Here is a 13,981-nt window from a genome sequence, read left to right on the forward strand (position 1 = left end):
TCTCCTTCCTCAACTTGAGGACAACTTGAGAACTTTCGGATTCACAGACATTGACGTGAAACTGCACGCTCCCTTATTACTTCAGTATTTCCTTTAATTCAGAACAGAAAAGACGGGATCTGCTCTTCCTGGTTTGGCTTGTTTTCCTCAGTGGGGACCGATGAGGAGAAGGCAGCCCTAAGGCTGAGCCTGTGCAGGGGTGGGGATGGGTCTAGAGGGAGGGACTCTGGAGCCTTCGTTTTCTCAAGCTCGGGAACATGAGCTCAGATCCCCGGTGGGGAACCTCCAGCAGCGAAGCTGGAGCCCTTCCCAGGGAGGAAGAGCGATGAAGTATGGACGCAGGACGCTGGGGAGAATGGAGATGGCCGTCATTCTTTGTCACACTCAATCTCACTGGGGGAGAAGCCCAGGAACATGGTTTGTGGGGCGGTAGTTTCTGGCACATTCACACGGAATGAAAGCTGAGAGGCTGCGTCTGTCTGCAGCAGAACCCGCAGAGCTCCTCTGGGAGGCTCCAGTTTTATGGTTTCTGTGAGGAACAGGTTCTGAAACCCATTCCTGGGATCCTGAGGAGAGAAAGGTGGGGAAGGTCACGACTGGCTGTAGCTGCACCACTGACAGGCTTGCAGGAGAATGCAGGGACAGAGCAAAGGGGCAGCCACCGTGGCCGGGGCGCCTGCTGAGACCTCCCCTGCCCAGGAGCCATCGGTACCCCAGGACCCTGTGTCAGCATGGGGAAACCCCAGAGTTCTCCTCACTCACCTTTCGCACAGAGTCGCCGATCCTCTTTAACTTGGACCTTGTAAACAGCACGGAAAACGCAGGCCTGGCAGCAGGTCCTGGTCTCCACTGTGTCGTATGCGGCAACCAGCTGGCTCTTCACCCCTGCCCAGGCAACCTGTCTCAGCTGAGGCTCCTGCGGGAATTCAGCACCGCGGACGGCGCCGGGCAACCTGGGCGGGATCCAGCAGGGAGGACACGGGCCTGGAGGGAACACGGGCCTCCGCCCGCAGAGGGCAGCAACTTGTGGCCACAGGAACGACTTTAGACTTTAGACAGCCTAAGGGACCTTTCATGTGGCATCTCGAAAACCAGACTTCCCTTTTCTTACCTCTTTGTCTGAGATCTTAGCCTGAGGGCAGTGGACAGGCCAAGGGCTAATTTTCAGACAGTTTCAGAGGCACCAGCTGCAGCCAGTGTGGCGTGGCAGGCTCCAAGTTAGTGGGAGCACAGCCGGCAGTGTGAGGAAGAACACGCTGGGCGGGAGAGCGAATGCTGCCCACTCACATTTGCTCCTCCAGGTTCACCCCTCTCCGACACCTGCCCCCGTCACCACCCAGGCCCATGTGGCCTCCTCAGTGGATTTTCATGACTGCTGGCTTCCAGCTGGGTCTGGCCAATGGGAGCCCTGGCAGGAGACTGGAGGGTGGGAAGGGAGTGAGGCCAGAACCCTGGAATCGCCTGGACACTGAAGCCTTGCAAAACCTCCAGTCCTGTGAGAGGACTAACATCTAAACCTGTAGGGACCTGGCTCTCAAGTTTATGGGACGTGCTAGCCAGCATTTACGGAAGGGCTCTGACTGCAGTGTCATGTGCATACCAAGTGGGCAGTGAGGTGACGTCCCCTCACGGGGGAACAACTGATCGCGCCAACGGCACATCCACACCACAGAGAACAAGCCAGCTCTGCTTGTGCCTGCCTGCAGGACACTGTCACCGACTCATGGGAAGGCCAAGGTGCAGAAAGTTGTGGATCAGGCAGGGTCCACCTGAGAAGCAGAACCAGCAGGAGATAAGTAGCTGCCGATTGTGAGGCTGCTAAGCAAGCGCAAAGTCCTCAGAACAGTGACTCGGGAGGGCAAGATCACCAGCTGATCCTTCTCCACAGGCAGGAGTCTCAGGGAAACTTTCTAAGCTTTTAAAGGCCTTCCAACTGACTAGGTCAGGCCCACCGAGATACTCTCTGATTAGCTTATAATCAACTATTTAGGTGCTTTAATCACATCTGCAGAATCCCTTCTCGGAATCAGCAGCACTCAAGTTGGTGTCTGCATAGTGGGGAGAAGGTGTCTGAATTACAAATGGCTGCTGCCTCCCTTCTGTCCCCATAGCCCACCTCTCCGGATCCACCTAAAGGGGATTCTGAGGGCTGTAGTTCAGCCCAGCAAGTCGACACATCAAAAGCCATCACAAACACATGCAGAATGATCCTGTCTCTAAAAACACGGACAGTTTGAATGTTTGAAATGCAGAGAGACCTGGAAGGAGCCACCCAAACTGTTCGCAGTGGTGTCTGGGGAAGGAGCAGAGGGGTTCCTACTTCCTGTTTCTCTGTTGAGGCTCCCTTGCTGTTTTACTATAAATATGTATTACTTTAGTAACTTAACCAAAACAAGGAAAATGTTCTATAAAATCTTGGGGTGGGAAAGCCTTTCTAATCTTATCAGGACAGACAGTTTTGGCCACAGGGGAAATGTATTTTTCATATTAAAAACCTCATAATCAAAAGCAAAGAAAGAACCGGGGAAAACATTTGTAACATATCACTCCCTCAATTCTGAGATGCAGTTTTCCTTCCACCTCCCCACCCCCAGAGAAAACCTGTGGTTAGTATCACAATTGAGGAAATAGAGATATTAAGGGGAAGGGATCGGAACTCAACACAGAAGTCTTACAAACCCAATAAGAACAGGTGCAAGAGCTTACAGGGAATTCACTCATGAAAAGGCCAAGAAATGAAAATAAAAACAAGAATGGCATTTTTCATAATTAATGAAATGATTAAACACAGTCCTCCCCACTCCCAGTGCCCTTGACCTGCAAAGTCGGCATCCACCCCAAAGAAGTCGTCATGGATGCGACAGAGGTGCACCGTCCGCTGTGGGGTCGGGAACAGCGAAAATGTGGGAAGGGGACAGAGATCTGACGATAAGGGAGCTGCTAAACAAGCCACAGAAAATGGCGGGTGTGCTGGGCGTCTAATCAGCAGTGGGCACAAACTCCTAAGCAAAGCCTAATCCAATTCGTAACACCAGTATCTGCACATGCATTACAAACAGACCAAGCACACACACCAAACGTCACAGCAGCCAGCCCTGGAGAGGGGCGCAAAGGGCAACTTTTTACATTTCTTTTTTATAAGTTTCTGTATTTTTGAAACGTTCTATAACAACTTTGTATTCAGAAAAAAAAAACTTGTTAATTAAAAAACACTCATTCACGGGTCAGGCCCTTACCTTGGCTCAGGGTGGTGGCCTCCTCTCTGGCACACGTTCTGTAAGACGCTGCGGAAGCCTGTCAGTATTCTCGGGGGTCCTGGGGGTGCTGGTGGTGAGGAGGGGTCGCGAAGATGGCCTCCCTCACCAGCAAGTCCTCAGTGCCTTCTCCCCAGTGAGCACCTTCTGCTGACAGGCCCAGGGACAGCAGGCCATGCCAGCCTGGCTGGGGCTCGGGAGGTGCTGCCAGCAGCCCACAGACCCTCCTTGAGCCCTGGCCTCAGTCACCACCGCCCCTCTGGCCCTGGCTCAGTTACAAACCCTCAGCCTGCCCATGACTTCCAAACGTCCCCACTCCAGGCGCTGTGTGGACTCTAGTCCCGTGCCCCTCCCGCTCCCACCAGGTGGCTGGTGCCCCTGCAAACACGGTCTGACCTTGGACAATCCTAAAAACAAACGAGCCACCAAAGAAACAAGGTATCCATTTTTTCTGATCACAAGTCAGCATTTGGAAAACAGACGAGTGCAAAAGGAAAACACCCGCCCCCCAACCCCATGTGGTTTATTGGAGCCTGTGTGTATCCAGGCAGACCTGGGTGGTTCAGATGTGCTGCTCTTGGGGCTGGCCCCGTGGCCGAGTGCTTAAGTTCGCGCGCCCCGCTACAAGCGGCCGAGTGTTTCGTTGGTTCTAATCCTAGGCGCGGACATGGCACTGCTCATCAAACCACGCTGAGGCAGCATCCCACATGCCACAACTAGAAGGACCCACAACGAAGAATATACAACTATGTACTGGGGGGCTTTGGGGAGAAAAAGGAAAAAAATAAAATCTTTATAAAAAAGAAGTGCTGGGGACCTGTTCTGGCTCCGCTTCCCTCTCTGGCCAGCCTGAGAACAGCCCCAGCCACTCCTTCTCCGTCCAAGACAAATGCCCGCTGCACAGCCAAGCGGGAGGGTGGACTGGCTCTCTGCCTGTTGTCACCTCACCGGGCTGCCCAGCGGGGCACCAGCCCGCCCTCCCCACCTTCCTGGGAGCATTCTCGGCTGTGGACTTTCTGGTGCTGGATGAGGGCGGAGAGCCGGCTGCAGGCCCTCCCACAGGCGTGGCACCTGTGGGGCCGCTCACCGCTGTGCAGCCGGTAGTGCTCGCTCAGTGTGTAGCTCCTGCGGAAGGCCGTGCCACACTCCGTACAGGCGAAGGGCTTCTCCGTGGTGTGGGTCTGCTGGTGCAGTGAGGTTGGACTTGCGGCCGAAGGCCCGGCCGCACTCCCTGCACTCAAACGGCTTCTCGCCTGTGTGCAGCCTCTGGTGCAGGAGGAGCAGGGAGTTGTGTCTGAAGGGCTTCTGGCACACCAGGCACTCGTGGAGCCTGTCCCCCGAGGGGGCCTTCTGGGCCGCGCTGAGCAGGGGGCTCTGGCACCCGCCGTCTTTGCGGGGGCTCTCCTCGCCGTGCAGCCTGTGGTGTTTGCGGAGTGAGCACCCGCGGATGAATCGCTGCCCACACTGCGGGCACATGTAAGGCCTCTCCCCGCTGTGGAGGCGCCGGTGCTCCTTGAGGGTGAACCTGCGGCCGAAGGCCTGGCCGCACTCGCAGCACTCGTAGGGCTTCTCCCCCGTGTGGAACTGCTGGTGCTGCCGGAGCTGGGAGCTGCGCCCGAAGGCCTTGCCGCACTGGCCGCACTCGTAGGGCTTCTCCTCGGCGTGGACCCGGCCGCGCGCGGCCAGCTCGGTGCTCTGCCGGAACGCCTTGCCACACTCGCCGCACCGGTAGGGCTTCTCCTCGGTGTGGATCAGCTGGTGCCGCAGGAGGATGGAGCTCTGCTTGAAGGCCTTGCCGCACTCGGTGCACTGGTAGGGCTTGGCGCCCGTGTGGACAACCTGGTGCCTGAGCAGCAGCGAGTGGTACTTGAAGGCCTTGCCGCAGGCGCACCGGTGCGCTCTCTTTCCAGCCACGGCCGCAGGGCCAGGGCAGAGCCGTCCTTCCTCCAGGGCGGCAGGGGCCGCGCCATACTCCCCTGGAGGGCCGCCTGACCCCTCCTCAGGACTGCCGTTCAGTACAGGTAAGCCGGGGTCCCCCCCGGGGCGTCGCCCCCAAACTGTGCCCAACAGTCCCGCCTGCTTAGAGGACACTCTCCTCAGGGAAGACTCCTTGATCCTAGCCTCCATCCTGGAACCTAGAAGCATGGACAGAAAACGGAAGGATGACCTGACCTCTATACTCACAAGAGGAACTTATTGATTTAAGACAGAATCTTGACGTCAAAGAACCAGGGAGGTCTGAGAACTTCTTGCAAGAAGCTTTAAGATCAAGGTTCCAGTGAGAAAGGGGCAGGAGAAGGGAGACTAAGAAGGGCTTCAGCACTGTGGGAGGCTGGCTCCGGTGGGGGGGGTTCTCAAGGAGGGAGGGGAGGGAGGGGGAGGGCACTGGCTTGTCCCAAAGGAGTGGGATGCAGGCCAGGTGCAGGGGCAGGACATGTGGGATGCCCCTGTCCTTTGCTCCCCCTCCCTCAGGGCATGCACCCACAGTCCATTCACCCAGGACATGGGGTGCTGCCTGTGCGGGCTCCAAGGATGGAGGCCACCGCTCCTCCCTTTCGGCAGCTCTGTAGCCCCCCGCTCAGCCCTGGCTCTCGAGCCATGGGGAACCAGGAGAATCAAAGCAGCTCCAGGGTCTCCCTGCTGGGTCCTCCCCACACAGCCACTGCCCACACAGACCTGGCCTGACACCTCGGGGCACTGGGATGGATGCTCACACACTCGGGTTCCTTACAGAGGTTAGTCCTGGGTGACTCTGGACCACAAGGGAGGCGTTTAGTAGGAAATTTGGCTCTGCTGTGAGAAACTAAACACACAGCCCTCCCAGTGTGTAAGCACCCAGGGGCCTGCAAGGAGCTATGCGGAGGCCGGGCCTCCGTGCGCCTCTCACTCACCTGGGCACAGGCTGGCCCTTGTCTCTCGCTTCTCAGCCACCTGCAGAATCAAGGCCCCTGGCTCCTCTCCTTGCTCCAAGAGGGAGATCAGCGCTGGTTTGGCGACAAGACAGCCTAGTGCAGGGAGAACAGCACGAGTCAGAGAGCAGGAGGGAGGACACCCAGCTGCTGGCGCCCCTCCAGCCCCCTCCCTGAACGCTGGACTTTGCCTTTGGAAAGGAACCAACTCCCCAGCATGGCTGGTGGAAGAGGCAGGTGGTCTCTGAGTCCAGCCCCAGGATGGACTGGGGAGCCTCACCCAGGGAGGCCACGTGCCCGTAGTTCTCCAGCATCACGTCCCTGTACAGCGCCCGCTGGTCCGGAGCCAGGCAACTCCACTCTATCCTTGTGAAGTACACGGCCACATCCTCGAACACAATGGCCTCCTGCAACCACAGATCCTACTGTCCACGGCTGTCTGGGCAGGAGATGAGGAGGCCATGTCAAGAACACTCAGGGGACCTGATCAGCTCTGGGCGTCAAGGCCTGTGTGTGTGGTCACTGCTGTACCCTCAGGGGCTGGCACAGAGGGAACAACTCAACACTCTCCAGGGAGGGGCAGTCCCGCTGCCATGAAGCCACAGGTGGAGTGGGAGATGACCCTGGCCTCATGCTTGTTTGTGGGCTGTCAGGGACGTGGGGAGGGGGCACCTCAGAGATGCTGGTGGCCGAGCCTCCAGCCCAGTTCTCAGCTCCCAGTCGAGGCCAAAGGCTGTGTGACCAAGGAAGGGCTGACCAGTCACACCAGGGTGGAGGCAGGCATTGGGGAAGGACAGGGACCCTGCCCTTGCCAGCCAACCCTAGTAGCTTGGGCGCAGGATGCTCCAGGCAGCCCACTTCTGCCCAAAGCCTTGGCAAGGAGTCAACAGAGCCACTGCGAGGCTGTGAAGGGAGGAGGCCAACCCTTGGCTTGCAGACTCCATCCCGTGAACTCCCTGCAGGAGTGGGAGTGACGTGGATGGGCCTGGGGCTCCCTGGGAAGGTACTCAGAGCTGAGAAGCTAAGGCTCCAAGCAGAGGCCCACCTGGGGTTCGGGCGTCGGGAGTGGCACCGCCATTCCAGGGTCTCCGCCGGGGAAGGCGCTGGGGACAGTGAGTGCTGAGTGGAAGGAGCCCAGGCCCAAGGGCCACCCACCCTCGTCCCCCCAGAAGGACCATCCAGACTCAAAAGAGACAGGAAAGGGTGAGACACGGGGCAAGAACATCTCCCCCAGAGACCTCCTTCCAAACCCAGGAGCTCAAGTGTCTGTCCACCACCTCCCTCCTGCCCCAAGAAGAAGCCGTACCAAGACCTGCTCACCCACATGGCTCCACCCCCCGACTCCTTCCAACCTTCCCATGAAGGCCTTCTGGAACGATGATATTCCGTTTAAAATGCCACCCACACCCCAGAATCTCTACCCTCAATCCTTGCTTTATTTTTCTTCACAGCACCTATGTCACCTGCCTTATGTCAACTTACTTGCTTCTTAGACAAGGCCTGCGGTCTGGTTATTCATGCTGTACCCCCAGAGGCTGGGGGAGGGCCTGGCACCCAGCATGTGCTCAGCAAGGATTTGTAGAGTAAATGAGTGGATCCATGATGTAGGTGACTCTGCAACCAGTAAGACCATGTTGTGGAAGATGAGAAAATGTTCTTACTACTTTATTATGTGAAACAAGACTATAAGCAGAAAAATAAACCTGGCAGCACATACCCCAGCACATTAACTCTAGTTTCTTCTGGGGTCATAGAATTATGGGTGCTTCTTATTTTCCTTCTTCCCGTTTTTATGATTCCTCCAAGACTTATTTACAAATGTGTGTTGCCTCTGTGGTTGGGGAAAAGTTATTTAAAATCCAATAAATACAATTTTGCTCTGGCCAGGTGTTTGCAGAGAAGGCACCAGGCCCTGGTCTCAGTGCCCCTCCCCCGACAGACACTTGAGCTCCTGGGTTTGGAAGGAGGTCTCTGGGGGATCCTCCTCTGTGGGGTTTGAGCCTCCTAAGTAGTTAACACTTTGTGAAATGACATCCCACTTAGGCATCAGTTAACAGAAAGCTTGCAGTTACGATGCCATGAGGTGACATTTGGTAGGAGAGCCCTTTTAACATGAGAGTACAATGGCTACTGAGGATGATCTGAGACGCTGGGCAGACAGCAGACTGCAAAGCACACCACTGCCAGCCGACCCCCACTGGGCTGTCTGTCCAGGGCAGTCTGAGGGCAGGACCTGCCTGGACCATTGCTGCGGCTCCTGCTGACGGATGGATCTGCCGTCCTCTTCACCCCGACAAGGCCACCAGAGCATCTCAGGGGAAGACCTAGCCCACACACCATTGCCCACTGCTGGGAGGGGAGGTCTCCATCACTGGTTCTTGTTTGCTCGTATCTGGGGAGTGCATGTCCTCAGGGAGGAGCCGCCCAGTTAGAGGGGAGAAAACCTGCTTTTACTTCTACCTCTGGAATCAGGAAATAGTCTTTAATCAGAGGAAAACAGTGCTGGGTTGAGAATGTTGGGAGGGAAAATATCAAGGGGAGGGGACTGCTAACTTAGATGGAGGATCAGGGGGTGCTTTTGGGGAAATTACATTTGATTGGGGCCTGGAGGACCAGCAGGAGTCATTTATCCCTTCAATTTAGAACAAAACTTCTGTTCCAGAGGCACCCTGCCCAGCTGCCTCTCTTGCCCGCTTGCTCCCTACACTGGAGCCAGGCCGGCCTTCTGTGCGTTAACGCAAGCCAGCCAAGGCCATTCCGGTGCAGTTCCTTTCACCTCCAAGTTTCTTCTAAGGGATTGGCAAGGCCTCTTGGCCACCAGGTTTCACTTGAGATGTTAACCCCTTGCAAAGGCCTTCCCTGAGCACCCATAGCTGCCCTGACCCCGCATCTCTCACAATCCTAACCCCTTGGTTTATTTTCTTCAAACCCCTTGTCACGATCGAAATCTATTTGCTTACTGTCTCGCCTCTACTACAACACATGCTCCGTGAGCCCAGGCCCGCGGAGAGTCCTCTGGACATGGTGCGTTCTTCCTAACTGCTCACGGAGTGCCTGCCGTCCAACCCGTGACTCAGCCGGGGCGGGAGAGAGCCGCACGAGCAAGACGGCGCCGGGCGGGCAGTCTCCGCGGGAACCGAGGCGGGGCCGCAAGGGGACCGCCGGCCAGCGCCTGCTGCTCCCAGCGGGCGCGCCGAGGGGACGGGAACCCGAACAGAACCGGCCCTCCCGCCTGCCTCGCAGCCTCGGCTCTGCGCGACCACCGGGCTCCGGGGACGCGGACGCAGGGCCCGGCCCGCACGCCTCTTGCCCAGCCTGGGGAAGGGGGCCCGGCCCCTCCGCCAACCGGAACCCCCAAAGCCAGAACCCAGGGAGAAGCGAGGGCCGGGCGGGCCGCAGCTCCAGCTGGGCCGGAGTCGGAGGATGGGCCGCAGCACCAGCTCCGCGGCCAGCCCAACTCAACCGGGGCCTCCACCCGGGACAGCACCGGGAGGAGCCCGGCGCTCCCGGCCCAGACCCGCTGTTCCGGCCCGCCCCCGCAAACGGCCGCAGCACCGCTCTAGGATGCTCGGAGAAACGCGCCTCTATGGTGCCCTCCGCCGCCTGGGTAGAGGGGCGGGGTTCTCGCGAGAGCCGCAGCGGGTTAGGGACGCGGGGCCGGGCCGGGTCCAGCCAGCCAGGTCTGAGGGTACCGGGCGTGGGCCCGAAAGCTTGGTGCCCCGTGGAGCAGATGCCTTCCCAGAGACCTCTAGAAATCCGGGGGGCGGGACAGACGTGCAGCATCATTCTAGGGAGCCCGGTTCTGAGGCAGTGCCCTCCCTTTTAATTTTTGTTTTTAAAGATTTTTCCTTTTTCTCCCCAAAGCCCCCCGAAACATAGTTGCATATTTTTTTAGTTGTGGGTCCTTCTGGTTGTGGCATGTGGGACGCCGCCTCAGCGTGGCTCGATGAGCGGTGCCATGTCCTCGCCCAGGATCCCAACAGCGAAACCCTGGGCCGCCACAGCGGAGCACGTGGACCCAGCCACTGGGCCACCGGCCGGCCCTGGTTTTGAAATAATCTTGAAACCCCCCGCAAGCCCCGAAGGTGGTAGAGAGGTCCTGGCCGTCCTTACCCGCTTCCCCGCTTTGTGAAAAGCTCCGCAGGGTGCCGAAGTCCTGCTCCAGCTGAGTCCAGGTTCCTGAGGGAGGGACGGAGTCGGCGCAGTGAGAGGAGAGGTGGGACTTGAGTCGGTGTAATCAAGTCTAACTTTACTGTGCACAAGTGTCAGTTTTTATATTTTTCAGGATTAGTACAGAAATAGCTCTACAAATATTCTCAGAGAGATAAGGAAGTAAAAGCGAGCACAAGAATATGTATTAGCATTCCATTCTATAGAGCATAAGGTTAATGATCGTCTTCTCTGCAATTAACTATTGTTTATTGTCTCTAAGCTAAAAGAGATAGGTACCTTTGATGCAGGTTCGGTGAGCCGAGGAGTCGAAAGAAAGATTTCTTAGACTCTCAAGATCTGGCAGTAGTGCTCTTTTATTTAGAGAATAGTGTGGAATAGCATGGGGACAGGGCCCATGGGCAGGCAGAGCAGCTGCTGCTGCCCCCGCTGGCATGGGGACGGGACCCATGGGCAGGCGGAGCTGGTGCGTGGGGACAGGACCCACGGGCGGTCAGAGCTCCTACTGCTGCCTGGGGACAAGACCCATGGGCAGTGAAGAGCTGTAGGCATGGGGGCAGGACCCATGGGCAGTGAAGAGCTGCTGCTGCTGCTGCAGGCATGGGGACAGGACCCATGGGCAGTCAGAGCTCCTGCTGCTGCCCTGAGTTGAGGGTTAGGGCTAATTTTATAAGGCATGGGTACGTGACTTATTTTTACTGGAAAAAGAAAAGATGATGTAAAAAGTCATTAAATGATTTCAGTGCAGATGGGGTCTGGTTATTGTATAGTCATATAACTTTAGATATGAATCTGGCCATATAGATCGGCAGGTAGGTGAGGATGCCCTGGGCTTCTCTCCCTGGGGCAGCCCTAATTCATACCATAAAAAAAAATCCACTGGGTCATATAGTTTGGCATGTAGGCCAGGTCACCTTGGGCTTCTCTAGCTTGGGCAGCCTTAATCCACATCACCTTGACATCTGTTGTAATTCATGGTAAAGTTAAATCAAAGAGAGAAGGTCCAGACCTCTGGACAGGACAGCATTCCGTCTGTTTACGTCCTGGGGGAGCCACCCCTGCCTCCCTCAATCATCCACGCCATTAGTGTAGATGGTTAATGGGAACAAAAGGCAACTCCTGGGTATCTTATCCCCAGGGCCAAGTGCGTTCTCAGGGGGTAGTTAAGATTCTTTACATTCCCGCGTCCCTTAGGGGGTGAAAGCATTCCTTTGCCTTTCAGGAGGTAGGGCTAATTGTCCCTTGAGCACACTGCCCAGAGAAAATATCATTTTGCTAGTAAGGTATCAGGCTGAAAAGCTAAGTTAAACTATATATCTTCAAGAATAAAAAGCAGAAACAAGTATAGTCATAACCTTGATAGAAAGCATGCATACATTTCAGAAAATATCAGGGGTGTCGGCCGGCCATTCTTCACGGAGGGGCATCCCTGCGCCCCTTGGCCCTTCTCAGCCCGGACCCTGTCAGACGGCTGTATAGGCGTCGGTAACAGGGCTCCTGGCAGCACAGTCCTGTCTGTCCGCCTTTTCTGAGACGCACAAGACATGCTTCACATTGTGACCCAGCGCATGCGTTCCTCTATATTTATGGATACATTAATAAAAAAGCCCTTACAAAACCGTTTACTCTTATGATATGCCGCGCAATCTCAAATATTTTTCTTTAAATGTTTTCTCATTTAAAAAAGTGCAAAGGCAGGGACTAAACCTTTTTGAAGACAGGGAACACATATTAAGCTGAAATCTACTAGGCCACAAAAGCAGCATCTACATTGCAGGGAAGCATCAGCATACAAACTACATTATCTAAAAATAAAACATTAAATTTAGATATGGTTAGTTTAAAGAAATATTCTATGTTTGTAAACTAGCAACCTAGTAAATAACTCAGGATAAAGAGAAAATAATATAGAACACTACAACATACATAGAATTGAAAGAGAATGAAAGCACTTTGCAGGATACTTAGAGGGAAATTAACATATATCATATATATAATATGCATATATATATATAAAACCTTTCAGCACATATATTCAACTACTGCAAACATGCATGAAAGAACCAATTGTTTTTGTTGCGTTAAATTTTGTTCTGTTTGTCTCAAGATGCATATTTTCTTTCACTTTTATTTGGGATATATCTATATACCCATACATGATATATGATACATGATATATATTATATATATATGAATTTCTGTTTACTCCAATTTTACCCCAAATATTAGCTGGGCTCCCCTTTTCTTCCTTGGAGATAAAGGCTTGGACCGCATCCCTTCCACGGCTTTTGGAGGTCTGAAGACCTCCCAGGAATTTTTATCAGTTCGCATGCACACTTTTAAAAAAGTTTTTAGAAGTAGAATACACAGAAAGGAATTACAAATACCTTCAGCATACAGCAGAGGAATCCTCACACCCTGAATGCCTGTGAAACGAGCACCCTGTCGACAAGCTGACTGTGCCCAGGACCTTGAAGCCTCCTGGGGCTCCCTTCTGGTCACTTTCTCAGACCGCCTCTCCTGTCTGCGCCTGAGTGTGGCCACTCTGTGACTTCTACAGCCCTGGTGACTTTGTGTGTTCACTCATTTAACCCTCACAGTAACCCTATGAAATAGTATTACTCTTCCCATATTAAAGATGATGAGAGCATAGTGTTCTGTTATTTGCCTGAGGGCAGCTCATGCTGGGGGTGAGGAGCCAAGCAGAACAAGACAGAAGAGGGTTATGGTTATGTGCGTTTACACCAAATTACTCCTGTGTGTATGTGACAAGAAACGTTTAAAGAACAACTTTAAAAGGAAAAGCAAATCATTTCTAAGTAAGTTTGAAATGCAGGGAAGAGGTGACCTTGGGTGGCAGGAGAGAGAGGGTGCCCCAGCTGACCAGCATAGGCAAAAGCACTTTGTGGAGGGGGGCATTTGGGGGCAGAGGCAGATGAGCCCCTCTCAAAGGCCAGAGAACCCCATCCCCAGTGTGGCTGCCCCCACCCAGAGTGACCACCATCCTTGGGTCACCCCGTTCTGCACAGCCCGTTTTATGCCAGGCTTAGTGGCCTCATGTGTAGGATGACATTTAGGCCAGCAAGATGAAGCTGAGTAACAGGTCTCTGGACTGTGGGGAGATGCCAGCCAGGACGCCTGTCTCTGCAAGGACAGACGCACAGAGCACGAGGCAGAGGCATGATAAAAATCGGGTGGGTGTATGCACCTCCCGGAGCCCCAGCACTGGCTGTCCTCCCTTGAGTCCACACCTGCCACCTCCAGGAGGGCCTCAGGGAAGAGCCCCCGTGAACAAGCCCCCCAGAGCAGCACTTCTCAAGGCTTCCTTTGGCCCAGGGTCCCCAGTGGGAGCTCACAGTTGCCAGACACCCCCTGGGGCTCCTGGGCGCACACGGGTGCCTGTCTCACTGCAGACTGTGGGCCTGACCATCTCTGTGGCAAGGCCCTGGACCCACATCTTGCAGTAGGCCTGGTCAGCCTCCTGGCTGCATCCAGCTCAGGGGCAGAGGGGGAGTTGGGGGCTCTGATCTCCCATACGCCATTCCAGGGACCTGTGGGACCTTCTCAAGGACCCCACAGCCCAAGTGTCCAAGCACTGTCCCCACCTCCGTCCCACTCTCCTTCTGCCCTTCTGGTCCTCTGGGTCTA

General features: G+C 55.2%; 1 protein-coding gene across 1 annotated transcript; it reads right to left on the reverse strand.

The window, feature by feature from the left end:
• Positions 1-73: 73 nt before the first annotated feature.
• On the reverse strand, positions 74-12,849 carry ZNF517 (zinc finger protein 517). The gene is given in 9 exon segments (XM_070222677.1): positions 74-566; positions 763-1,001; positions 1,601-1,769; positions 3,237-4,445; positions 4,447-5,389; positions 6,146-6,259; positions 6,444-6,570; positions 10,277-10,342; positions 12,721-12,849. Coding segments are annotated over 6 exon segments (1,506 nt in total). The 5' UTR covers positions 12,730-12,849; the 3' UTR covers positions 74-566; positions 763-1,001; positions 1,601-1,769; positions 3,237-4,198.
• Between the last annotated feature and the right edge of the window lie 1,132 nt (positions 12,850-13,981).

Source organism: Equus caballus, chromosome 9, assembly GCF_041296265.1.
Source record: "Equus caballus isolate H_3958 breed thoroughbred chromosome 9, TB-T2T, whole genome shotgun sequence".
Taxonomy (NCBI): domain Eukaryota; kingdom Metazoa; phylum Chordata; class Mammalia; order Perissodactyla; family Equidae; genus Equus; species Equus caballus.